The 26054-nt window shown below is 57.7% G+C and overlaps 1 protein-coding gene across 6 annotated transcripts in view; it reads left to right on the forward strand.

Annotated features, from left to right (window-relative positions):
• Nucleotides 1–6171: 6171 nt before the first annotated feature.
• Nucleotides 6172–26054, forward strand: part of TMEM255B (transmembrane protein 255B) — a 43278-nt gene continuing 23395 nt past the window's right edge. For 2 of the 6 annotated variants that reach the window (XR_012327826.1, XM_073795463.1), the window contains exons 1-4: nt 6174–6582; nt 12930–13072; nt 15627–15689; nt 24041–24130. Coding sequence is in view for 5 of the 6 variants with exons in the window: in XM_073795463.1 (XP_073651564.1) it covers nt 6516–6582; nt 12930–13072; nt 15627–15689; nt 24041–24130 (363 nt within the window). In the remaining variant the exon portion in view is untranslated. Of the gene's footprint in view, nt 6583–12929; nt 13073–15626; nt 15690–24040; nt 24131–26054 lie in introns of all 6 variants that reach the window. The other 4 variants (XM_033843587.2, XM_073795461.1, XM_073795464.1 and 1 more) reach the window with 4 other exon arrangements.

The raw sequence follows: 26054 nt of genomic DNA on the forward strand, positions 1-26054 counted from the left end.
CGGCCCCTGGGTCTGCACCTCCGCTCTGCTCCCCGTCCGGGCGGGTCCCGTGTGGCTTCCGTCTGCTGCTCCTGGTAGCCCGTCAGGCCCTGCTGTCTACACATATAAACCCCTTTCTTCCACTTGTCTGAGTGGAGCTGCAGCCTGGGAGAGGCAGCCCCATGGGTTTTCCGGGGTGATTCAAGCGATACGGTCTGACTCTGATCAACACAATAACTAACTAAATATAACTGCAAATGTCATTACCCAACCCGAGCTCAGCAAAGGCTGAGGTCACCTCCTCTTACTTCACGATGGGCCCAGCCCCTCCTGCGAGTGTTCAGACACACAAGTGGGCCCCAAGTGAGAATACAGCGTCCACGTTACAGGCATTTTGCCGGCTAAGTGAAGAAGAGTTTGAGAGGCCATGGGATTAAAATAACCGTGAGATAGGCTCCCAGGCTTTACCCAGACAATGTCAAATGAAGGTAAGAAGGCTTGATTTGATTTTGTGGAAACCAAACCTCAGTCCCTCAGTGACGGTAGAACACTGTTTTTCCAGGTTCACGCTCCTGACGTCCAGACGAAGGGCCGAGGGGAGAAAGCTCATGAAGGTCCAGGGCCTCGGGGTGCGACGACGGGGGTGGCCAGCCTGGGCGCTCCCAGCCCTGTGGGTCCTGGACGCTCAGGGCGCCGCCTTTCCCCAACACTCCAGAATGGGTAAGGGCGCGGGTGCTAGGCCAGGCCTGTGAGGGGCAAGGCCTCACTCAGGGCGACGGCTTGCACGTCCCAGGAGATGGCAGGCAAGCTGTGTGGCCGGTCCAAGGTCCGGAAGGCTCCCCCTTCCTCACCAGGGAGTCAGCCGGCGGGGGGCTTCCCACTTCCTGTGGGGCCTGAGAGCCTGGAAAGGTGAGCCTCCTGCTTGGGCTCTCTAGAGGGGCAGGGAGATCACGGTTACAGGCCCCCCGCGAAGCCCCAGGAGTGTTTGCAATTTACACCGTTTGTGTCCCTGAGAGCATCTCCCGTCTGGCTGGCCGCCTCGCCGGGCACAGGCAGGCGGGGCCCTGAGTCTCCCCGGCCTCCGGTCTGCATTATTCATTCCCGGCTCATCGCAGGCTATTCGGTTACCGCAGGGCCCCTAAGCCCGAGACCAGACTCTAACGCGCTCCCACAATGGACAGGGGTCCTGCCTGCGCAGGGGCCCAGGGCCCTGGATCTGGACCCCGCCTGGCCTGTGGCTGACAGAGGAGCTTCCTGCATGGTTCCTAGGGGTCTTTTAATCCCTCTCTGTTTAGGGCTGGTCCTAGTTTCAGAGCCTGCTGACCCCTATCTGCTCACACAGGTTGGGGAGAAGGGGCCTCCACCTGGGTCTCCTCGAGGGGGCCGGGCCGGGAGGACTCCGTGGAGAGGGGTGCGTCCAGCAGGGGCCCCCGCCTGGGTCGGAGCAGGTGCTGAGAGGGGTGGGGGCCGTGCTCGTTCAGTCTCCATCCGCAAGGTGTTCCTGGGCGCCTGCCGTGAGTGGGACGTGGTTCTAAGCAGGGAACAAAAGAAGGGCCGTGATGAATTCAGTTTCATAACAGGACCGAGTGAGCGCCAGGGTCACCCTGCCCACCGCCCACGCCTGCACGGGATCGAGGGCTGAGCCTCCCTTCTTGGGCAGCTGGTCATGTACTTTTATGTCACCCTGATCGTAATTTAAGAAACTAAGTTCTAGACTCCTCTCCTTCTCCCCTGTTCCAGCTGGAGCCTGTGAGATTCATCCTCGGAGGAGGGAGGCCGGGCAGGGTGGATGGGCGGAAATCCCTGGGGCACTTCCCGTCTCTGCTTTCTCCAAAGCCTAAGCCAGGTAACTGGGAGGCAGCGACCGGAGGGTGAGGGGAGGTGGGCCGGCACCCGGCCAGCCTTGGCCGCCAGCCACCAAAGGCCATCTGAGCTTGGCGGGGGGCCCCCGGGGGCAGGCCGTAAGGACCGACGGCCAGACGTGCCCACACCCTCACCTGCCACTGTGACAGAGTGGAGCCCCGACGGGAGCAGGGGGCCAGCCAGGTGTGTGTGCACCTGTGCCGTGCGGGACCTGCGAGGACGTCAGGCTGACGGGGCCTGTGGGAAGATGAGTCCCTCTTCTCGCAGTGTGGGGCCGAGCCAGCCCCTCCCGTCGGCTCCTCCGTGCTGGACGGGTCTCCAGGGGCAGCTGGGGTCACGCTGGACCTCGTGCTGGGAAGGGTCCCTCCCTGCCCGGGCGTGAGGAGGATGCAGGGAGACCCCACTGCGCAGAATCCTCAGTCTCACGGTGATTGCTTGCCCTCCCGCCAGCCCTGCTCCTGGGCCCCTGAAAGCCTGCCCCCCGACTTAGCTACCCCCGCAGGCAGCCGGACACAACACCGTGCGCACCGCCCCCCCAGCATCCCCTCGGCCTGAAAGCCTGCTTCCCATTCCTGTTGCTCAGGGACCACCTGGGCACCTCAGACGTTCATTTCCCTCCAGACGCCCTGGTTCGAGTGTCCAGGCCCCAGGATTATTAATGGCCCCTAGGGGGTCCCGATGCAAGGCAGGGGCACCGAGCAGGTCACCGGGGAGGCCTGGATCTCCGCAGGGGCCGGGTCACGTCCCTGGGATCCCTGCTCCTTCTCTAGCACGGTGACTGCTCTCACCGATGCTACTGTCACCATCTGCTTTATAACACAGTAGTATGTTTTATTTCTCCTGCTTCGCACTTTTAAAGCCCTTGAAGGGCAGGTCTGTATGACTTATCTTCACGGCTCTCCTCGTATCTTGCATATAGAGGAAATTCAACAGATGTTGACTGCATGGACGAGAGATTAAATTAAATGTCCGTAGTGAAGTAAATACATGCTTTCCCACTTGGAGGATGTGATTACGCCTTGATATCGAACTGACCTGGTTCGTATCTTATCTCAGCCACTGACCAGCTACTTCAATTCAGAAAAATTATTTAAATTCTCAGTGCCTCAGTTTCCTCATCTGTGAAATGGGTAGAACATTGTACCGATTAACAAAGGCAGACATGAGCAGCGGTGATCACAGGGAGAGGCGTCTGATAGGTGTTCGACCAGCGTCAGCCCCGATCTCCACCTGCCCCGCCCATCTGAAGGGTGAATCCAGGTCAACTCTGGACCTCTGGGTGAGACCCTCTGAGGGGGTGCGGCTGTTTCTGGGGGCAGTGGGGACTTGAGTTCAGGTGAGGGAAGTGGAGGCAGGGTATTAGGATACTTCAAACATATTACACTGAGCAGGAAGGAACTTGGCACTAGGGTTCATAACTGCTTTAATCAATTATCTTCTTAACATCAGTAATAATTGGTCCAGACCCTCTGCCTGTCCTCAGACCAATAGAAGACAGATTTCCTCATCGTCTCATAATTGCCTTTGCAAGAGCTAAATTACATTACGTTTTAAAAATACCCTGATCCCCGACTGTGGCTCCCTGCAGAGCTGGGCTGGATGCAGGCGTCCTCAGGCCTCCGCGGGGGGATCAGGTGTCAGTCGGTGTCATCAGCCTCAGAGCCGGTGCCTCCTACACTGTGGCTGTGCTGCTTGGTCTCCTGGCGGGGGTGCCTGGGGGTGAATTCTAAAAACGTCCGTGCCAGGTCCACACGCAGGCTTTGGAGGAGGCCCGGGTCTGCTCTAGTCACGTCGAGTAGCCTCCTGGGCCTGTTTCCTCACCTGGGCAGGGGGAGCTTGGGGGGGGGCACACTAACACCTGCCATGCTTGTCTCACGATCCCCTGCTCACGGAGCCCTGAAAGGATTCCCAAAAACCTGCCCAGCTCCAGTGGCATCTAAAATCTCCTGCGGTAAACGTATTAGTTGGAAAAAGGCATCATTTCTGGCAACACACGCACAGTTTTTAAGGATATTTTCAGCGCACCTTTGGAACGACACACAGGTCCAGCCCACCCAGCTGCCCTCGGGGTGCGGCCGCGAGCCCGGCCACGCACGGCCACGGCCGGTGACCCTGCTGAGCGGCCGGGCTGGCAGGGCCGAGTGTGGACAGAGCACTTGGACCCCGTGGGGCTCCTTCCCAACACACACGGGGCTCCGGTCGGCAGAGTCGGGCCTGGTTTTCAAAGCAGCCAACCGAATCAGACTTGCTTGCTGTCAGATGTTATGAGCTACCCTTCACTTCCGGCAAGTGGGCGAATAGACGCCTCCACGGCAACCGCTCGCTGCGCGATTGTCGTCTACACCCTCCTGGGCGATGCGCGACGGGCGGGTCTCCTGTGAGCTCGCAGAGGTGTTTCCTACTGCTGCTGCTCTCCGGTCGTGGCTTCCGTCATCGCTTCTGTTTGGGCCCCAGAGGGTCATCCGCACTGGGAACTGCACGCCTGGGGGCCTCGTGGGGGAGGGGAGTGATGTTCCCTCCACCCTGAGTTCTCGGCTCAGACCCCCACACAGAAGGCAGAGTAACAAGAGGAAGGCAGCCTAGCACACAGCTTGGGGAGCGACTCCCGGAAAACGGCGGATTCAGACACACAGGGCAGGGGAGCAGGTGCGGCTTCCAAGGGCATCGGGTACGGGAGGGAAGGCACGGGGTGAGGCCCGCAGATGCCGCTGGGCCATCTCTCGGCCGGTGAGAGTCGGTCTCGGTAAAGGAGAATTTATTTCCTGTTTTTAGGCAGAAGGGGGAACTTTTCCTGCTCCTTCAGAGCCTTCAGCTCCAAATAATTTTTATGTCAAAGACGCACATGCTTCGGGGCGACGTGTTGTGGTTTCCTTCAGCCTTTCCTGTTGAAGGCGGGCTGGGGAAGGAGATGCCGCAGCCCCGAGGCCTGTCCTCAGCGGAATCTGCTTATTCCCCCTCCCCGCAGCCCAGGTCCCCCCACCCCCGCCCCCCCCGACGGAGGCTCTGGGTTAGAGCCCTTAAGCCTCACACGCACCACTGTGTATGTGCTTAAAACAACACAACTTATTCTCGTGCAATTCTGGGGCCAGAAGTCCAAACTCAGGCTCGCCGGGCTGCAGTCAAGGTGTCTAGGGGGCACCGCTGTGTGTCTGCACGGTATGGGGTTGGCGTGACCACGTCTCACCGCCCGCTCTACACCACGCTCACTTCTCCCTGGATCGTAACCGCCTTTCTGGCCTCCTGGCTCCCATCCTGCTGCGCTGCAACCCCTCTCAGTGACCCTTCTGACGTGGGCTCCCCTGGGGCCCTGGCGCCGCAGGTAAGACCTCCTGCCGCCCACTGCATGCCAGGCCCGCCCCTGCTCTGCCCAGGGGCTCCTTCCCAGACGGCCCAGCGGCCCCACCACACGCCCTCTGGGTGGGCGGGACGTCTCCTCTGATGACCAGTGACCCGAGCCGTCCTCTCCGAGTTGCACTTTCCCTCCTGCCGCAGCAGGTGTGGCCGTCTCGGGCCCCCCGACCTCCTGCATTTTCCTCGGTGATTGTATTTATTGGCCACTGTCTCGTCTCCGAAGGGTGCCCGCTGCACCAGGACCTCTGTCCATCGGCCCTTCCCGAGTGCGGGGCACGGTGTCTAGCATGTGGGGTGGGTGCCCAGTGCAGCCCGCGGAGGGGCCGCTGTGAGCGAATGGTACCGCTTTCCACGCCTGAAACCTGTACACAGGTGGTGTTATACTCACCTCGACACCACGAACCGCGGTTTTGCTCCACGCTGTGTTTGAGTTTTTCCTGCTGGTGCGGGAAGCCTCACCACGTAGTGAACCACTGGATACGTAAATCTATCCCTCGTCCTGGTGTTCGTTGTTTTGCCGTTACACACAGAGCTGTGTAGCATATTTTGTGTGCGAACCTCACACGTCAGGGTTTTTCTGCCTCAGTGGAACCCCTTCAGAATGACTGGGGCTCCTAACAATTACTTCACTGCCAGACATTCTGACTGGACCCGTCTGGGTTGGCTCAGGACTGCAGTAACTTTCATTTATTTATTTATTTATTATTTTTCTTTGGCGGTACGCGGGCCTCTCACTGCCGCGGCCTCTCCCGTTGCGGAGCACAGGCTCCGGACGCGCAGGCTCAGCGGCCATGGCTCACGGGCCCAGCCGCTCCCCGGCATGTGGGATCTTCCGGACCGGGGCAAGGGCAGCCTGGGCCTGGAACCACAGGTCTTGGGCTTGTCTTTAAGCAGGGAATTGCTGGCTTGTAGGGACCCATCTTTGACTTTCCTAAACACTGCTGTCAAAGTGGTCACAGCGGCCGTAACCCCACCAGCAGCGCACGCGGCTTCCTTCCCCCAGATTCTCAATACTATTACCGTCCCAGCTTTAAAGGTTTGCCTGTGCCAAGTCCGGGGCGGGGCGGGGGTGGTGGTGGTGGGTGGGAACTGGCTCTCAGTCCCCGGCCGCATCGCCTTCCCTTCCCTGGTGCTTTGCGCTCCGGGAAACCCGGGAGGGGGCAGGGGGCGGGGCGAGGGGCGGGGCGCAGGTGGGAGGCGAGCGGACAGACGCTGACCGGAGGGGCGGTGCTCGGGCATCTGGTCCTCGCGGCCACCGCGCCCCACGGTCGCTGTCGCAGCGGGAGAACAAGCAGCCCCTCCCCCCCGGAGCAGCCCCCGGGATGCAGCCGCTCCCGCCGCCGGTGCCCGGGCCCCTGGCCCTGCTGGACACGACAGGTGAGCGCACAGGTGAGCCAGGCTCCGGTCTTCCGGCGCCCGAGCTCCGCCGGGGCCCCTGGGCGCGGGCACAGGCCCTCTCCCTCCGCTTTTTCCTGAGTGTCCAGACTTTGCGCCTGTCTCTCCCCGTCTCGTTCTCCGCTGTCCTTTACTACGAACAATAGACGACGATCCGTATAAACCTTACAACGCACTCCTTTGCCATCTCTTCCACCCCATTTCAGGCTCCAAAAATTTCTAAGAAAAGGTCATTTCGTGGGGCCAGGTGGCTTCTTCCTGCTTGAAAGTGACCAAGGTCCTTAGGGCATTCTTGGCGCGGCTGTCCGCCTCATCCGCGCCCTCCCCAGGCTTCTCCCCCGTAAATTCACGGAATCTCGAATTCGCGGATTTCCCACCAAGCCCGATGCAGCCCAAGCCAGGCGGCGGGACACAGGAAGCCGGAGCCTTTGTCTCCCTACCGGGAAGTGGCCGGGAGGGGAGTAACGGGGGTGTTTTCCTGACGGGGAGGCCGGGAAGCCTTCAAGAAAAGAGAAGGTAGCTCCACGGCGAGCGGGGCTCTGACGGACGGGCGGAGCGGTGGTGATGCCTCGGGGTCCGGCTGCCGCTTCACAGGGGTCCAGTGGAGAGCGCAGGGGTGTACCTCCCAGCCCTGTGTGCAGTGGCTTTGCAAAGTCTCTTTTAAAAGACCAGATTAGTGACGTTGCTTGATTTTTAAATGATAATCAAGGCTTCTGGCTTCTCCCTAAAAGAAACAATTCTATGCCCACCGCTCTCTAAAGCCAAATGCTCTATGGCAGACTGGCCTGCGCGCTCCATCCTCCTGGGAGACAGTTGCTTATTGTAACGGCAGCTACTTGTTGTGACTAGTTATTAACTACTTACAATTATTTCCATCATTATCTTAGAATGACTTGATTTCAAAAATAGCATTTTTGACTTAGAATTTTCTTCTGAGGAGGAACTTTAAATTTAAAAAATACTGAGAGTTGGTTTTTTATTTAAAAATACTAAACAGGAGGGTAGCTGGGATGGGATTATGGGTATTTTCTACCTTACATGTCTGCACTCATGCCCTTGGGGGATGTGTTCTGTGTAAAAGAAAAATAAAAGGGAAACTGTTGGCTGAGGGCACGTCCTTGTGCCTTTGGCTGTTTCCCTGGGACGGTTGCTTAGCCCCCATGGCTGCCGTCGAGACGAAATGATTAAATGAGCTCATTCTTCCTTCTGGGAGGCCCGGCCCTCCTGGCAAGGAGGGGGTGACGAGGTGACTGCCCCCACCCTGGTCTTTGTGACACCCTCTTCCCGGCTCCACTAAGTGGAGAAGGTGCAGAGGGGGACAGGCCCTAGGTCTGCTCCATCCTTGCACCTGGTCGTGGAGCCACAGAGGCTGGGAGGAGGCTGGGAGGGGAGACTGGGGGGAGGTTGGGAGGGGGCTGGGAGGAGGCTGGGAGGGGAGGCTCGGGGGAGGCTGAAGGGAAGCTGGGGGGAGGTTGGGAAGAGGCTGGGAGGAGGCTGGGAGGGGAGGCTCGGAGGAGGCTGGGAGGGGAGGCTGGGAGGAGGCTGGGAGGGGAGGCTGGGAGGAGGCTGGGAGGGGAGATTGGGGGGAGGCTGGGAGGGGAGGCTGAGGGGAAGCTGGGGGGAGGTTGGGAAGAGGCTGGGAGGAGGCTGGGAGGGGAAGCTGGGAGGGGAGGCTGGGGGGAAGCTGGGAGGGGAGGCTGGGGGGAGGTTGGGAGGGGGCTGGGAGGAGGCTGGGAGGGGAGGCTCGGAGGAGGCTGGGAGGGGAGGCTGAAGGGAAGCTGGGGGGAGGTTGGGAAGAGGCTGGGAGGAGGCTGGGAGGGGAGGCTCGGAGGAGGCTGGGAGGGGAGGCTGGGAGGAGGCTAGGGGAAGGCTGGGGGAGGTTGGGAAGAGGCTGGGAGGAGGCTGGGAGGGGAGGCTGGGAGGGGAGGCTGGGGGGAAGCTGGGAGGGGAGGCTGGGAGGAGGCTGGGGGAGGCTAGGAGGGGAGGCTGGGAGGGGAGGCGGCAGGTGCAGGGAGCTGGCGGGGCTCCTGGGGAGCGACATTCTGCACAGGCTGGAGTCAGGAGAACAGTGAGCAGGCAGGTGAGATGCAGGTTTGGCCTCAGCCCCACAGCCCCAGACGCCCCCCCCTCCACTCCCAGGTGGAGAGCAGCGGGTAGGAGTAAGTGCTGATTCACCTTGACGTTAGCACCACCCACGACCACATGCCCATTATGCGCATAGACACGCATCTGGAATTTCACGGATGTTCTCTCACTGCATCCTTATCACAGTGAAGAGGCAGGCAATCAGGGGGTTGTCATATCCCCCCCACCCCACCGCTTTGCAGATCAGGAAACCGAACTTCCCTCATTCATTCAGCATGAGAAGATACAGGCTCGGGGACCGGCATCAAGCAAGATCCCAGGGCCCCTGCTCTCAGGGTCCTCCCTCTGCAGGGCTCGGAGAGGGCGGGGGGCCGTGCGCAATCACTCAGCAGGCCTGGCAGCCCCACAGCAGCTCGGGCAGCGTTCGTGTAAGTTGCCACCAGTGCTATAAGCCTAACGGTAGAGATTTTAACTAGGAGTCAGGGCACTGCCTTAAGGGTGCTTCAGTTGTAACAACACACACAGTAGGGCTCCTGCTAATGGGACAGGAAGGTCGAGGGAACAATTCAGGGAATTCGGTTTTTTTCCTTCAGTGTGGACCCCCTTTTCTCCGAAACTTGACCTAAAAATGCATATGTCTTATGGCGATTAGAAAGACACCCTACCTCCTTTTCTCGAGGTTATTTCTCGTTGTCTTATTTTTTATGCAAACCCCTCTATTTATAAAGACTATTGAAGGTTGGGACTCTTCTCTTTGTCATCCCTGTTGTACCTGGAATCAAAATATTGCAGTCTGTGTCATTGGGATGAGGCCGCTCAGAAGCATCCCTTTCCCACCTGCCTGTCTCTCCAGACCTCACGGTAAACTCGGAACGCGCAGTACGACGCGTGACAAGGAGGACAGCCTGCATCCTGTGATCTTTGTCACGGAGAAGTTTCAGAGGGAAAGTCATGCAGGGAAAGCCTGGTGAAGTCATACTGAAAGTGGCTCCTAGGAAGCTTTACACGGTCCCAAAGGAGATGTTTGACGTGACCTGTCAGAATGTCACTAACGGACTTGACAAGGTCCCAGCAAAGCTGTTTGCCTGGTGGGGCCCCTCAGGTCCCCGCTCATCACGCGACCGCCCTAAAGGGACAAGTCAAAGCGGAGGCAAGAACCTTCGGAACCAGAATATCCCCAGGGGGTCTTCCAGACGGGCCCACAGGGGCTAAGAGACGAGGCCCAGGGGCCGGAACTGCGGTTTGAAGCGGTGCTGAGGCCTCAGTTAGTTATTCTGAGAGAAATAGACACGTAACGCATTCAATTAGGGGAAACAGCAAGAAGTCCTCTGAGGAGGAGGGCATTCGATAACCTTCTCAAATACTTAGTCCCAGAAAGTTTAGTTTCAAGAGGCTTCTTGCTCTTAAAAGACATTTTACAGCGGAGATGGGGACGGAACCTCGGGAAGAACAGTTGAGGAGATCTGATGAGGAGGCGGTGCTGCCCTGGGTCCATCCGCAGGGGCTCGGGGGCTGGCGGGGCGGGTAGCGCACGGGAGGGGTGACCGCTAGGGGCGGGTGGGCGAGCGGAGGCTGCAGTGACCCCCCACGACTGCTGGGCGGCCCTGGCGTGAGTGTCTCACCAACTTCCATGGTAGCAGCTTCACTAACTTCCAAAACATAGAAGAAGGTGGTTTTCAACCTTTGTGTCCATTTGTTCCCAATGTACCTGCCTTTCTAAAGTTAATCACCCAGAGCAGAATGTCGCCCGAGGGGAGCCTTCTTTTTTCCTCTCACACACTCATTTTCCAAGCGGCTTTGCCATTTCTGTCCCGTTTCCCTACAGACACCCCAGATCGGCTGTAACCACTGATCTTTCTGACTCTGGGGCAAACCAACCTGTACTTATATCCTCGGTTTCAGGCTCTAGATACATGCAAGGAAAAATAAGTGACTGCTGTCTGCATGCACACGACTCTGCAAGGAAGATGCCGTGAATAATAGTGAACAGAGAAAAGCCCACCAAGGGGACCCCAGGGCCGCTGGGTCCCAAAGGTGTAAACCGTCTCCCAGCACTTGTGGCTGTGCTTCTGTAGACTCTCCTATAGATGGTTCACCCTCAACAGTTCTTACATATTTGCAGTAAAAAGTACGAGAAAACAGCAGTGAAAGAGCAGGTGAAGGGAGGTGAGGGCCTCGCAGGAAATGAAGCGACCTTCCTGAGACCTTCGCCCTCACCAGGCCAGCGGGTAGAAGCGGCGTTCCCGGGCTGGCCAAGTGATTCTGAGTGAGCACGTTGACCCAGAGTTGTGTGGAATCTATTTCTGAGTGCGTGACAATCCCTTTCTTGGGTGGCGTGACCTTGACCTGCCGTTGAACTTTGCTGACGAGACTGCTGACGAGACTGCGGACGGGCGTGCAAATCTTCAAAGGCACAGTCTGGGCCGGGGCCTGGGGTCATCTGAGACAGTGGTTGAGGTCAGATGAGCAGCCGCTTCCCCACCCCACACACACACACACACACACACACACACACACACACACACACGTCAATTGAACACTTTGGTGTGGGAAGAAGCACCACGTTTTTCTTTCATCCTGTTTTGTTGTGGAGTCACAGGGATGAAGATGGTTAACCTTCCAACAAACGAGACACACCAGCATGGCTGTGTTCAGTGTGGAGTCTCGTCCTGCCCTCTGCCTGGCCTGTGTCTCTGCCTCCGTTGTGCGGTTGCTGTTGACTGCGTAGGAACAGGCGTATCTGAGATCGAATTGCTGTAATAATGATTACAATTACGGTTATTGTAAGTGAGGCTTCCCTGCCTTCCCTGAGACACACGAGAGGAAGAACGGTTCACACGAAATCCAGGAGTCAAGGCCTGAGGGAGGAAGGTGCCAGGGATGGAAGGTTTCCTTTCTTGGATTCTGTGACAGTTAAAATTAGCTTTGGCTACAGATACCAGGACATCCACAATAGTGGTTTATGGTCCAGAGATTTAATTCTGTTACCTAATCAAAGTTTGGAGGTGGACAACCCAGGGCTGTATTTCTGCTCTGCCTCTCTTTGTGTGTGACTTCTATTGTCAAGGTTCCCTCATGGTACAAAATGGCTGCAGGGGCTCCACCTTTATGTTCACGTTCCAGGCCGCGGGAAGGATGAAGGGGAGAAAGGCAAAGGGACTGGCTCCTTTAAGAGATTTCCTGTAGGTCCCACCCAACATTCCTTGTTGAGGTGGAGATTTTTTGCTGAGAACAGTAATCACCCAGCTGGAGCAGAGGCTGGAAAATGCCATCTTTCAGCTGGCGTGTTTCCACATCCAATAATTGGGGCCTGTTGACAAGGGGAGAGGGTAATGGACGTGCAGGTGGGCAGCGGCGGGCTCTGCACACTTTTATACTTTCTTTCCACCCCTTCCCATTTGATCACTCACGTGTTTGGTGCTGAGCCAGGTATAAGAGTGGAAGAACACAGGATGCCTGCCCTCCAGGGAACGGCTCGGTGTGGACATGGGGGCACAAGTGCACCCATGGAGCAGCGTGGACGTGCTGGCCATCCCAGAGGGACGCACGCCCCCTCTCTGTGTGGGACCTGCTCGGCCTGGTCCAGGGCAGTGTGCAGAGGTCCTCTGTGCAGTCTTGGAGTAGGGCAGGGTCCAGGGTCATGGACTTGGCAAGGCCCAGGGGTGCTTGTTGATGCAGGTAAAGTGCTCAGTAAGACCAGGCGCGGAGCAGATGCGCCATAAGCGGCCGGCGTGGCTGCTGCCGTGTGGGGTGAAGCCGGGACGGAGGCCGCAGGGGACTTGGAACCCGGGGAGGGCCCAGCCGCCCCCTGACGTTTACTGAGAAGCTGCTGTGCGCGGGCACTGTCTCAGGTGGCAGGGACGCAGCGGGGGACGAGGCAGGGCCCCTGCCCACCCTCATGGGGCTCGTCGTCCGGACGTGTGGGTGGTGACAGTGCCTGGAAACCCCTGGGTGCGGTGGGGGCCACAGGGGAGGGCGGCCGTGCAGGGGTACCGGCGGGGTCTGGGTGCCCTGTAGGAGACGACGGTGAGTCCTCAGGGCGGGCGGAGGGGTGGCGAGGGGTCCCGCTCTGAGCACGGGGATGGGCGGGGAAGAAGCAGGCGGTGGTGGTCCCTGGGGAGCGCGTCCCAGGCTCCTGCCAGCGAGCAGCAGGGCTGCAGCAGAGAGCCAGGCTGACCCGGGATGCGCTCGAGGTCCTGGCCCCCCGCCCCAAGCTCAGCCCCTTACCAGCTGGCGCCTTGTTTCTGTTCCCCCAGAAGGGTTTGCGAGAAGAAAGAAGACTTCCCTGTGGTTTGTGGGGTCTCTGCTGGTGGTGTCCACCTCCATCCTGACCGTCGGCCTCGCTGCCACCACCAGGACGGAGAACGTGACCATGGGCGGCTACTACCCCGGGATCATTGTGAGTGGCGCGGTCCCTGGGGTCTGCCGGTCGGGGGGCCTGGGGGCGGTGGGGACACAGATGTCCGTGTGCTGCAGACACGCTCCACCCCAGCCCCCCGAGGTGGAGGTTTAGGGCAATTATCCTGCATGCTCAGGTGGCCCCGTGGGGCACAGGGTCCTGAGAGGTGGGGGAGGGGAAGGAGAGGGGTCGGAGGCAAGAGGTGCGACAGGCCCTGGCCCAGAGTCTCCCCAGAGTGCCCGGGGAGAACCAGCCCTGTGACGCCCGGACTTCAGCCCCATGAGACCAAGCTGAGCAAACCACCCCTCGGAAACTGGACTCAGAGCTTTAAAAGACGCCACGGAACCTGGGTAGAAGGTGCGTTCGTGGGACCGCATGGGATCAGCAGGAAAACGAGCTGACGTGGTCCTCACCTCCGCTTCTGGGCAATAACCCCACGAGGTAAACCCACAGCCCAGCCAGACCTGGCAACAGCGGCCCCCAAATCCAGAATCCTCCAGACTTCTGAACTGTGGAATTGTGTCCATTTGTTGGCAGTAAAATTTGCTCCAAGCGTCTGCATCGCACTCAGGGAGCGTCTGTGAAATTGCTTTTTATCAGATATGATGCCCTGCAAACGCACCAGAGCCCTGAGGGGCTGTGTCACAAGGGCTAAACCAGGATTTTAAAAACGAAGCTTATTCAATCTCATTACTCTCACTAGAGGTATTACGCAGATTAGTCACGACGTTGATAACATTTTAACAAGGATGAAAATACTTCACAAACATCATTCATTTTCTCTTTGTATTTTTCTTTATTTTTAGATTTTATCTGTGCTTTATAAGTCTGCATTATCTTCCTGTGTACACTTTCTGAGTAAACCTACATAAATAGTGTCTGTGCAGGTAGTATTCTCAGTGAACTCCCATGAGACTCTGCTTCCCGGCCCGTGTCCTGGACGGAGGGGAGCCAGGGGTGTGGAGGCTGGCGGCTGTGAAGACGCGTCCCCCAGGTGACCGGCAGACAAGGTCAATCTTGAGTAGGATTTTGCAGTGTTCTCTACGCGTCACTGGTTCAGGATCTCACCTGGAGGTCACCTTCAGAACATCCTGGGTGTGTTCAGAGCCTGGCTCTGCAGAGAACCTGACTCCTGGGCGAGAACCAGAGTGCAACTGGCTTCAGCTCAGCGGTTCTGAAAGCAAACAGTGGACACAACAGATGAGGTTTGCTCAAAGAAAATGTGGATACAAGTCACTTCTGTGGACGCACGGCATCCGACCTTGAGACTTATAGCAAGGGCGGGTCTCAGGAAGAAACTGGGTGAGAAGGTGCAAACACCTCAACATTTTGGAAAGAGGAATTTTTTCAAATCCAAAAAATGCAACTTAGCGAGAATTAATAGGTATATTTTAATACATTTACGTTGGAATGGAATTGTGATATTTTGAAGAAAATGCTCATCTTTCCTCACTCCTTGAGAATTCTTAAATTATTGGTGAAAACTACATCTGTGCATTCACGTCCGTCTCCATAGATATAATCCTTGCAGGCAAAGACATCCTTGGACATAAATGGTCTCATTTTTAGTGCATTCAATCTGGCACCGTGGGTAGAGATGCCATAGCTGTGTGGGTCAGTCGCGCGGCTGTCCCCAGGCTGCTGCCTCTGCCTCGCACGGTCACTCAGAATCCGACGGGCCGGGCAGAGCTGAGGGTCACCCCCTGGGTGGGCTCCAGTGCGGGGTCTCGGGGCGGCCCTGTGCCTCTGGGAGGGGCTTGTCACCGGCTGCTTTGAGCGCTGCCTCCCCTGGCGTTGCTGGAGCTCTGCTCTCAGGCTGAGGGAAAGCTTAGGAATTCTTCCCAGGCGGGTGTTGGGGGATGAGGCCACCGGCGCCCCTGGGCACACTCGGGCGATGCGAGATGAGCACAGTCGTGGTGTTTCTCCAGTGTCCCAGCGTCACCTGCACCCAGGCGGAGAGCTGAGGCCGAGGAACAAGCGGACGGGTTCCCAGGAGCCCCTGGGTGCCCTTCCCGCCCCAAGACTACCTGTTTGCCTGCTCAACTGAGTCAAAAGCTCATTTCTAAGGGGTGTCAGCCGTGTGCGTGTCAGAAACACCCTTGGTTCCAGCTTCCTATGATACTCCCTGAGGGGTCAGCCGTCCTCCCACGACGGCCCAGGAGAAGCTCTCAGACGGGCCTCTCCCTGACCACCAGGCGTGGAGGATGGGTCACCGTGAGGAAGTTCTCCTGTCTGGGTGGGGGGCACGTGGCACTCATTTCCCGGACTCGAGAGTTAAACTGACGTAGGAGTTAACACATTTGAACACGGGAGACGAGACAGGCCTGTTTCAGCAGCTTCTATCCCGGTCACTGGCTTCGACGGCTCCTGAGAAGCCCACCCCAATGGGCACGAACCTACCTGCCGCTTAATGCTTCGGGCTGTGTGAGGGGGGGGTGGCTGGCCTCGCTTTCCGATAGGATGTCCTGAGGCAGGTGGGCACTGTTCCCTGTGGGCATTAGGCTGCCAGGCGTGTAACCCGAGCGCTTTCTCCCTTGTTTTCTTTTGGTGTCAGCTGGGCTTCGGATCCTTCTTAGGAATTATTGGCATCAACCTGGTGGAGAATAGAAAGCAAATGGTAAGAATGTGCATTGTTTCTTTCAAATGTGGTTCGTGGGGCTGTACCCGGGGTGGGGGGGAATGCTGCCCCTCTAGCTGTGGTGTTCCTGGGAAGGCCCCTGCCCCAATCCAGCACCCCCAGGGTCAGCACCCAGCTTCCCAGGCTGTGGACTGTACACCCCGGGACTCAGGGTTGAGTGGGTGCCGTTCACATCTTAGGCTAAGTGAGCATCGCCCCTGGGATTGTAGGGTACATTCTACAACCTCATGTGGTGTCTTAGCAGCTAAGGTTGGGCCACGGGACGGGGTGGGCTGGGAATGTTGGCAATTAGTTTAAATCATGGTGTACAAGGTTCAGGCAAAAACACGCGTGTATGAACGTCTGTCCTTGAGTCAGGGAGCCTGGCATCTCCTACGGCTGGGGTGTGACGATGGCTCTCCCAGACTGAGGAGAGAGAAGGGGTCAGTGGAAAACCAGGAGAACCGTGGTTCAGAGGTCTTTGCAGAGGGCGTGTCTACAACTGTTTGGCTGTGGGACGTATGAGGGCCAACCCTGATCAGTCAGGTTACAAACCTGACTTTTACTGATCATTTCAATTTGGAGTCTGTCGTGTTGCTGCAGTGCTTTGGGGAAGAGCTATAAGAACAGTGAATCCCTCGTGAATTCAAAATAGGTAATTTTGCCAAACCATTGTGCGGCCAGTGCTGACTTTTGAGAGGGTTCAGGGAGGATGCGGTTGGACCATACGCTGTTTCTGTCTCATCTCCAAATCATCGTAACAGACTGTGCGGGCGTTTCCGCCTCCACCTGCACCGGCCATCATCCTGAGGTATCACCAGGATCCCAGTGGCTGCCCTGGGCTTTCACGGGTGTGTGAGGGTGTGGAGAAGGTGGAGACTTGCACACAGCTGGCGGGAGCGTGAAGTGACGCGGCCACTGTGAAAAACAGCGTGGCAGCTCCTCACGATGTTTCGCGTAGACTTACCGGAGAGGAAAGCGTGTGCTGTCGTCGGCTTCTCGTCTGGCCCTTCTGTTGGGTGTGAAGTGGGGTCTCCTCGTGGATCTGTGTTTCCTCGATGACTAATGATGTCGAGCCTCTTTACATGTGCTGATTGGCTTTTTGTGTATCTGTTTCCGGTTGTCGCTGAGAAATGTCTATTCTAGTCCTTCGCCCGTTTTAAAATCGGGTTACTTGTCTGTGTATTGTTGAGTCGTCGGAGTCCTTTATATAGTCTAGACACAGGTCCCTTATCTGATATGTGGTTTTCAAGGACGTTAGCCCGCCCTGTGGGTTGTCTTTTCCCCTTCTTGGTGGTGTCCTTTGAGGCGCAGAAGTGCCCCATTTCAATGAAGCCCGATTTATCTAGTTTTTCTTTTGTTGCTCATGATTTTGGTGCGATTTCTAAGAATCTCCTGCCAACTCCAAGGTCATGACGATTACCCTTACGTTTTCTAAGAGCTTTATCACTTACATTGAAGTCTCTGGTCCATTTTGAGTTGATTTTGTATACGGTGTGGGTGGGGATCCACATTCAAGCTCTGGCATATGGCTCCTCAGTGGTCCTGGCACCATTCGGTGAAGAGACTGTCCTTTTTCCGTTGGATGGTCTTGAGACCCTAATTGATAATCACTTGGCCATAGATGTGTGTGTTTAGTTTTAGACTCTCAAGTCTGTTCTGTGATCTGTGAGCTTCTGACAGAAATTGTGTTGAATCTGGAGATCAGTTGAGGGAGTGTCGCCCCATGAACTTGGGGATGTTTTCCATCTCTTTAGATCTTCTTTCAACAATGTTTTGTCATTTTGAGAGTTGAAATTTTGCACTTCTTTTGTTAAATTTATTCCTAAGTGTTTTATCCTTTTGGAGGCTATTGTGAATGGAATTGTTTTCTTAACTTCATTTTTGGATTGTTCATTGCAAATGTATAAAAATACAATTGAGGGGCTTCCCTGGTGGCGCAGTGGTTGAGAGTCCGCCTGCCGATGCAGGGGACACGGGTTCGTGCCCCGGTCCGGGAAGATCCCACATGCCACGGAGCGGCTGGGCCCGTGAGCCATGGCCGCTGAGCCTGCGCGTCCGGAGCCTGTGCTCCGCAACGGGAGAGGCCACAGCAGTGGGAGGCCCGCGTACCGCAAAAAAAAAAAAAAAAAAAAAAACCAAAAAACAATTGATTTTTGCATGTTGCTCTTACATCCTGCAACCCTGTTGGTCTCACTCATTAGTTCTAATAGTTTTTTAGTGGATTCCTGAGGATTGTCCGTCTATGAGGTCATGTCACCTACAAATAGAGATAGTGTAACTTCTTCCTTTCCAAAATACTTGCTGGACTTCTATTTCTTTGGCTTTGGCAAAAGAAATGTGGGCCTTGGAGTGGGAGGATAAAAATCCAGAACTGACGCTAGCCCCCAGACAGGGTCCAGCCTCCCTGGAAGCCACCCTGAACCCCAGGCGAGACGGGGCCACCAGGTCCATAGAGCAGAGCTTTCTGCCTGAGGTTGCGTGTGTTGCTGTAGGATCTCATTTCAGCCCTTTCAGGAAAGCGTCCCCAGAATCACCTCGTACGATAAACACGTGTTTCACTCTCTAACATTTAAGTTAATATTCGTGAGAGCTGAAACCTGTGTCGACCATTAGTCTGTCGCCATCTCGACTGTCGTGAGCCTCAGTTTCTTCACATTCAGGATTGTTGAGCATCTGAGTCAACGCACGCGAGAACATGCAGCGCCGCGCTGGTCCGTAACGGGTGTTCGGAGACTAGTAGCCGTTGTTGCTTATTGTACTGAAGCACGGAGGTCGGTCAGAACATTCGAGTTGTAGCAAAGGAAACAATAGGAAGCTGAGAAAACGTCCGCTGGAGACAGTGCTTGTTTCAAATGTATCTAGATTTGTAAGAACGCTCTCTTTTCCCTTGCTTTCTCTTCATTTTAATTTTTTGCAATAGAAAAATGTAAAGATATGCAGAAGTGGACAGAATAGTGTAACAAACCCTCTGTATCCATCTCCCAACTTCATCCATTGTCGACTCATGACCGACCTTGAGTGGTATTTTGAAGCAAGTCCCAGACGTGGTATCATTTTGTCTGTAAACATTTTACTCTGCTCAAGCTAAGGGGTGGAATCTAATCATTACAAAGGCTCCTCCACGATCTCTGCCCGTCATGGCATTAGTCTCCAGCGATGTCCAAAGAATGCCCTCAGCGGAGCCAGCTTTTGATATTTTCCCATTGACGAATGAGTTCTTGCTTTCTCCTTGCCCAGACGTCAGAGGCCCTGATTTCCCCAACAGCTCTGCAGTCTAGCTTGGTCCCCACGGCCGGGGATGGAGAAGTTAAGGGCTTAAAGCACCTTGTTAACTGCCGCCTCCGCCCACCCCCAGCCATATGTACGTGCATGCGCACACACACAGACACGCACGCACGCACACAAGAGACACACACGGACACACAGAGACACACACAGACACACACACAGAGATACACACACAGACGCATACACTGGAATCCTCCTGGAACATAGTTGAAAACCCCCTGAACTAGAAGGACCGATGGGACGTCACTTAGTGGTAGAAGCGCGTTGCCTACAGAGGGTTAGGGTACCGGCCTCCGTCTGCTGGGCTTCTGCTCCTTTGAGTGTTGTGCTAGAGGGTCCTGGCTGTGCCCTCCGGCACCCCTGCTCCGGGTCTTGACATCACAGGAGTCTCCTCGGCCCTTCACCTTCCCGTGTAGAAGCCAAGCTGGTCTCTGCCCCCCCAAGGACTGAGCTGGGCGGGGCTGAGACAGCAAGGCCTCGAGGGCTGGGCAGGCAGACATTGGGGTGCTGGGGGATCCGAGGGCCATCGGGGAGGAAGCCTGCGAGGTCCACGGTGACCCACGTGGAGGCTGTGCAGGGGGGGCTGGGCTTTCCCCGTGAGGGCCCACTAGTGATGGGGCAGGAGGGTGGTGGCCAGGTTCACACACTGTCCCACCTCCAGCCCCGTGCTCCACCAAAGGGCCTGCACACCCGTCCAATTCTTTCTTCAACGAATGCTTCCTGGTACAGCTGCACGGTGCTGAGCTGGGGGCTGGGGCTGGGCGGGGGGGGAGACCCTGAACGCAGGGGGCTTCGACCTGTACATGCAGCCGGGGGGCCCTTGGGGCGGACAGGGGAGAGGCAGTGAAGGCAGAGAAGGGCTGGAAGGTCTATCCCCAGGCCGGGACAGGAAGGTGGACGCTCCTGGCAGATAAGGCCGAGAACCAAACAAGGCGAGTCAATTCTGTTAATAGTTTCAAAGAACCAACTTGCAGTTACCTCGATTGCCTTTGCTGCTTTTCTGCTCTCTGTTTCTTTTATCTCTGCTTAAGCCTTTCCTAGTGCCTTGCTTCTGCTGGTTCTGGGTTAAGTTTGCTCTTCTCTTCTAGTTCTCTAAGGTGTTACCGCCTTCTCCTCGGTGTGTGTGTTCACAGCTCTCACTTCCCCTCGGTCCTGGTTTAGCCGCGCGTCGCCTCTTGCCTGGACCCTGTGGTCGGGGCTAATTGCTCCCGTCTCCACTTTCTACCGTTTATCTGGCTCCAGGCAGCCTCCTTCGTATCACATCCTTATCTGTCTGGTGTTTGTTTTTGAAAATCACTTTCCCCTGCTGGAATGTAGTAAACTCTGTGGGCCCAGCGGAGATTTGAAGATGACCTTCCCCCACTGAGTAACAGCTGCCCTTCCCCCAGAAGAGACCCTGACAGGACAAGGAGACACAGTCCCAACCCTAATCTAGTGCCTTCCTTAGTTGCTAGAGTCACAGACAGACCCTGTCTGCAACATCTGTCGGGCCTGGCAGCCCTCGTGTTAGAGAGGGGCCTTCGGGGCGTGAGCGGGTCCTTGTGCTATAACGTTGTTAAACCCCTAGGCTGCTCGAGGGGCAGCGAGGCCTGGTAAGGACGTGGTGGCTGTGACCGAAACCAGGACACGCAGGCCTCGGCCAAGGGGCAGCTGCTCGTCCTGGCCGGTTTCCTATTTCCAGCCCGAAGCGCTGGAGGAGAGAACTTCCAACGTCTTTCCCAGCGCCGTCGTCTGGACCCTGGTGGTTCCCGGGCAGGAGCACGCGTGCGGTCACCCCAGAGCCGAGTTTACCACGTGTGAGGTGGCGCTAGCTCTGGCTTCTACTTTTTCCGGGGCAGTGGGAGGAAGGGCAGCCGAGCAGAGTCCCCTGAAGGTCGAGGAGGACGTTCGCGTCGTGGGGACGTGTGCAAACAGGGTCAGAGCACGTTTACACGCCCCGCTGTGGGCAGCCCTGCGTGCTAGGAGACGCTTTGCAGGTTGTGTGCTGTCTGTGGAGACCTGGATGAGAGCCGGTGGAGGTGTGACGTGAGCGTCTCTCGGCCGAGACTGTGACCGAGCCGCGGTTGGGGCGGAGCCGGCCAGTGGCCAGCGTGGAGCAGGGCGTCCTCTGAGGCGTTGAGTTGGTGCGTGGAAGACTCACCAGGGCAGCAGGTCTGACGATGGCTTTGCTCACCCGCTGGTGGTGAGAAGCAACAGGGCCTCAGGGGCCACTTCTGGGAGCGTCTCAGGCGACTGCAGTGCTTAGTGGACTTCCTGAACCAGCACCTGTGCTGGAGCACACGGGGCTGGGCAGACACCCACTTCTGATGAGGTCCCGGTGACCAGGCTAGCCGCAGACCCACTGGTCCTAGGAGACCCGTCGTTGGGGACAGCTCCACTCCTTAGGGACACTGGCAGTGGCCCTGGGGGAGGTGGGGAGGGGGAACGGTGCCATCCCAGGGGTGTCAGGCCGCAGGCTGCGTGGCTCTCTGCAGGAGCAGGTATCTCGGACCGAGTGCACGGCTGGACCCAGTGCCAGCCCGGCGTCTGGGACAAAGCAGGTGCTGGGGAACACTTGCTGGCGGAGCAGTTTGTCCCTCCCATTGCTTTTGTGCCAGAAAGTCGTCCTCCCTTCCTGAGGTCACAACTACCTGGGGGTCTGGGAGGGGCCGGGGCTGCGTCTGAACTTGACTGTAGCTGTGGCCTCTCTGTAAGGCTGGGGTGGGAGTTCCAGGTCAGAACCGGTGCTTTCCCTCCCTACGCGGCTGGGGTGTCAGGATGAGATGGGTGCCCCGTGCTGAAGGACTTGGGGCTCCAAAGCGATGTTGTTCAGGTCGCGTCTCTGTGTTGGGCCCCTCTGGCCGGAAGCTCTGCCCGGCAGGAACCGCGTGCTTCCTGTCGGGCTACGGCATCCAGGGGCCTCGCGGTCAGTCACAGGAGCTGCCCTGCTCTCCGGCCGATGCTAAGACGAGACGGGGCGGCCTCGCGCTCCAGCCTCTACGAAGCATGAACCGTGCGCTGAGCGTCTCTGTGCGAAGGGCGCGAGCCCGGGGCGGCTGGAAGGTCCGGGGAGGAAGCGGGAGGACGCGGCAGGCAGAGCAGACGCAGGCCTTTCATTCGCTGGAGACGCGGGCCTGCCTGGCTCCCGGGACAGCGGAAAAGTGCCTTCTGAGTCTTTTTTGTGTTTTCCTGTAGTTTGTCACAAGGCAGTACAAGCCTGGGAAGGCTCGGTTCGGTGCGGTTTCTGCAGTGATTTTTCCCACCACTCTTTAGCCAGCCGCGCTGCATTTGTGTGCAGTAACTTCACGGGAAGGGACCACGCGGTCTTCCTCCCCCCATATGAGGGAGGGTCTGCCCCTGGCCTCCCTGCTTGGCGTCGAGGCCCTGCTGGGATGAGACCCCGCCTCGTGTCTCAGGGCAGCTCCTGCCCCGTAGACCTAGAGCACCTGGGCGGAACGTGGGTCTGACCGGGGCTCCGCAGCGCCCCAAGGCGAGGTCGCTGCCATTGTTCAGACGCAGGCAGGGTTCTGTGCATGGCTCCCCGCAGGGGGTCCCCAAGGTCCCTTCCGTTCAATTCTCCATTACTGTCACAAGTGTCCCGTGGGGGGAAGGGCCCGCGGCAGCAGCCGGGCTTGTCACACCTGCATCCACACAGCACCTGCAGGGCGTGGATCCGGCGCATGGAGAGGTCAGCCGCACGGCTCCTTCTCCGGATGGGGACACAGGACCAAAGGGGTCAGCAGGGCAGAGACCCCCGCAAGGCTGGGCGATGGCTCTGACGTGCGGTGTCAGGGGACAGGTTTCACCTGGAAGCAACATGTGGGGCTGGGCCTCAGGCCTGTGGGCTGCGAGGAGGGAGCCCGGCCACCCTCCCCCTTGGGACAGCCTTGTGTGGCCCTCCCGCCCATTCCGTCCCTTGAGTAGCCACTGGGAGCCTCACGTCAAAACGGAAATCAAAGTTGCAGTCTGTCAAACCAGCCCACGTTTCATGCCAATCCCTGTGCTTTGTTGAAGAAACAAATCTCTCAGGCTGACGAGGGTGGGAGGGTGAGGCCGTGCAGGTCAGTAACCCCAGAGCCTGACTCGGCCACGGGGAAAGAGGCAACCGAGGAACGCGGGTGGAGGGAGGCAGCTTCTGCCCGTGTTCTCCAGGCTGGAGGCAGACGACCTGCACGCGCGCGTCGTGCTCTAGCTCGCAGCTTGTTGTTCACAAGGTCTGGGCTGGAGATCCCGGTTACTCTACACGCCCTCTAGGACGGAGTGAATGCACTGACGCCGTGGCTCGTGGCTGCCACGGGGGTCCTGCCGTGGTTGGCAGGGTGGACACTCGGTGTCACCAGCGGCAGGACGTACAGGAATTTTGGTACCACGTTTGCTGTCTGTTTTCGTAAACCTGAAATTGTTCCCCGAGAGAGAGAAAAAGATTTAAAGAAATGGCCAACAGACGTAAGAACAGGTTCTCAGCCTTGATAACAGAGAGACGCACGTGGAGTGGCAGCGAGGCTTTTTCTGCCGTCAGATGGCAGAACCGAGAAACGAGCAGCGAGCCCTGTGTCCTTTGGGACATCAGGGGGTGGGTGTCTGGCCGTGGGGCGTGGGAGCGAAACACATGCCCCCTCAGATCCTGACGTGCAGAGACCCCCTACCTTGTCCTGTTGGCAAGCCTGGCTCCCTGTGTGTTCCAGGAGATGGTCCTGCAGGAACACGCATGTGTGAGCCCAGACTTTATGTAGAATGAGATTAGGGTCTTTGTGGCAGAGTCTGTAAAAGCAGGAGATTGCAAACCGTTTAAATACCCTGGAGGCCCGCCGTTACCCACAAGGCCGTGGGGGGGACCACACTCCCCACCCAAGAGCTCCTGCCTCCGACCCCGTGAAGTAAACGAGGCAACCAGGACGGGCCTTGCTCAGTGGGATCGGGCCTGGGGCGCCGCCCCGGCCGTCGGGGAGGGTTTCTGGAGAGGCCGTGGTGGGAAGTGAGGACCCTGCAGAGCAACTTCGGGGGCGGGGCCGGGGGCCTCGAGTGGGCGAGCGCTCGGGGAAGGTTTGATGAGACTGAGCCTCTCCCGTCTCTGCTTCCAGCTGGTGGCGGCCATCGTGTTCGTCAGCTTCGGCGTGGTGGCCGCCTTCTGCTGCGCCATCGTGGACGGCGTGTTCGCCGCGCGGCACATCGTGAGTTCTTCCCAGTCTCCTTCATTCTGTTCTCAGTTGCTCTGTGGGTTTAAGAAATCTTCAGAGGTTCAACTTCCTCTTGCAGGACGCAGCTCGGTGACCTTCACAGTCTGACGAATACAGATGTGTTGGCCAATCGCAGTCTTTCCTCCTGTCCCTCCCCTCGTTTCCTCCAAAACTGACCCAACACGCACCCCCTACCCCAGCCATCACATCATTAGAACCAAAGTCCTCAACTTCCCAGCGACACTCCTCAGGCCCCTCTTTAATCAGTAAGATGAAAGATGTCCCGGAGCCAGTGCCCCACGACTTCCCAGGCTTTTTGCTCAAATACGTGTGTTGGGACCTCCTCACTGGACGCTGTGCCCATGAGGTCCCTCTGCCTCTGTCATCCTAATGGTGGGGAAGCCGGGGGAGGACATGCCACGTCAGACACTCGTGCTCTGGAACCGTGGGGCGGTGGCCGAGACCTGCTCAGAAGGAAGGGCCGGGCGCTGCTGCTCTGTCCACCAACCCTGACCTGGCGCCCCGTCCGGGCCGGGAAGGACCCACCGGCATTTCTCTGCGGTCCTGTGTCAGGTGGGACTGCGACACGAGCTCAGGGCTTTACGTGCGCTCGTTCACGTCGATTAACACTGAGCTCTGAGTGGTTTTATGCTTGTGAAGTTTCTTAGGTTATAAAAAGTGCCGGCCCTGGTGGTAACGTTAGGCGCAGCTTTACAGTCGCTCTTCTTGGGACTATGCGGTCAGTTTGAAATTATTTCCAAATAAAAGGCTCACAAAGTGCTGGCCCTGGGAATCCTTACCGGTTCCTCTCCAGGAGAGGCGAAGGGCCGAGGAAGGCGCAGTTTCACCCTCCCAGTCAGGTTTCACAACTGAAGAGGCAGGTACGGTTGATTCCCGCAGCCTCCCTCGAGCCTCAGGCGTGACGAGCACCCCCTGTCCGGGGTGTAGGGTGTGGAGCTCAGTCCCCACGTCCCTGCGCTTTTCTTTCTTTTTCCTTAGATGGATTTTCAGCTTTCTCTAGCTGCATGTGGCCAGTGTGCCCAGGATCGGCCGTCCCGCCAAAGCTGGCCTGCCAGTCAGGGACTTGGACGTGAACAGAGAGGCTGAGTTTCCAGGTTGAAAACACATAGCCTGAAGCTGCAGGGAGATGGCTGTGGTTGAACTATGGAGAATCAATTAAAAATGCCCTTTTCTGGGCTTCCCTGGTGGCGCAGTGGTTGAGAGTCCGCCTGCCGATGCAGGGGACACGGGTTCGTGTCTCGGTCCGGGAAGAGCCCACATGCCGCGGAGCGGCTGGGCCCGTGAGCCATGGCCGCTGAGCCTGCGCGTCCGGAGCCTGTGCTCCGCAACGGGAGAGGCCACAGCGGTGAGAGGCCCGCGTACCGCAAAAAAAAAAAAAAAAAAAAAAAAAAAAAAGCCCTTTTCTGCAGCTTGTAACTGGCTATCGGCACTTCCCGAGATTACAGCTTTAAGACGCCAACAGCTGGGGTAGAAAAATGTGTGGAGGACGACCCCCACGTCGTCCTCACCCCCAGGGCAGGCGAGCTGGCATCCAGCCCACTGTGGACGTGTCGGGTGTGATGGGGTCCGGCAGGCTGGCACCCACGGGGCCCGGGAAGACTTCATGAACATCCACGACGACCCCGACCCTCAGGGGCCTGTGAGCCTGTGCCCGCCGGCGTGTTGCCCTTCTGGTCGATTCCAGACTCTGGGCGATTCCAGACTCTGGGCTCAGCCTCTGTCTGGACCAGGCCCTCCTTTCTGCCTGTAACCAACCGAGCAGAGGGGGATGAGGGCCCGCATCTGGGAGGCAGCCTCAGGGAGCCCCACCTTCCTGGGGGCAACAGAGGTGGGGTCTCGGCCTTGCGGGCGGCTTTCTCGGGCCTCAGCACCCTGAGCCCTCCCTTCAAACGCACTG

This window comes from Tursiops truncatus, chromosome 18 (genome assembly GCF_011762595.2).
Source record: "Tursiops truncatus isolate mTurTru1 chromosome 18, mTurTru1.mat.Y, whole genome shotgun sequence".
NCBI lineage: Eukaryota > Metazoa > Chordata > Mammalia > Artiodactyla > Delphinidae > Tursiops > Tursiops truncatus.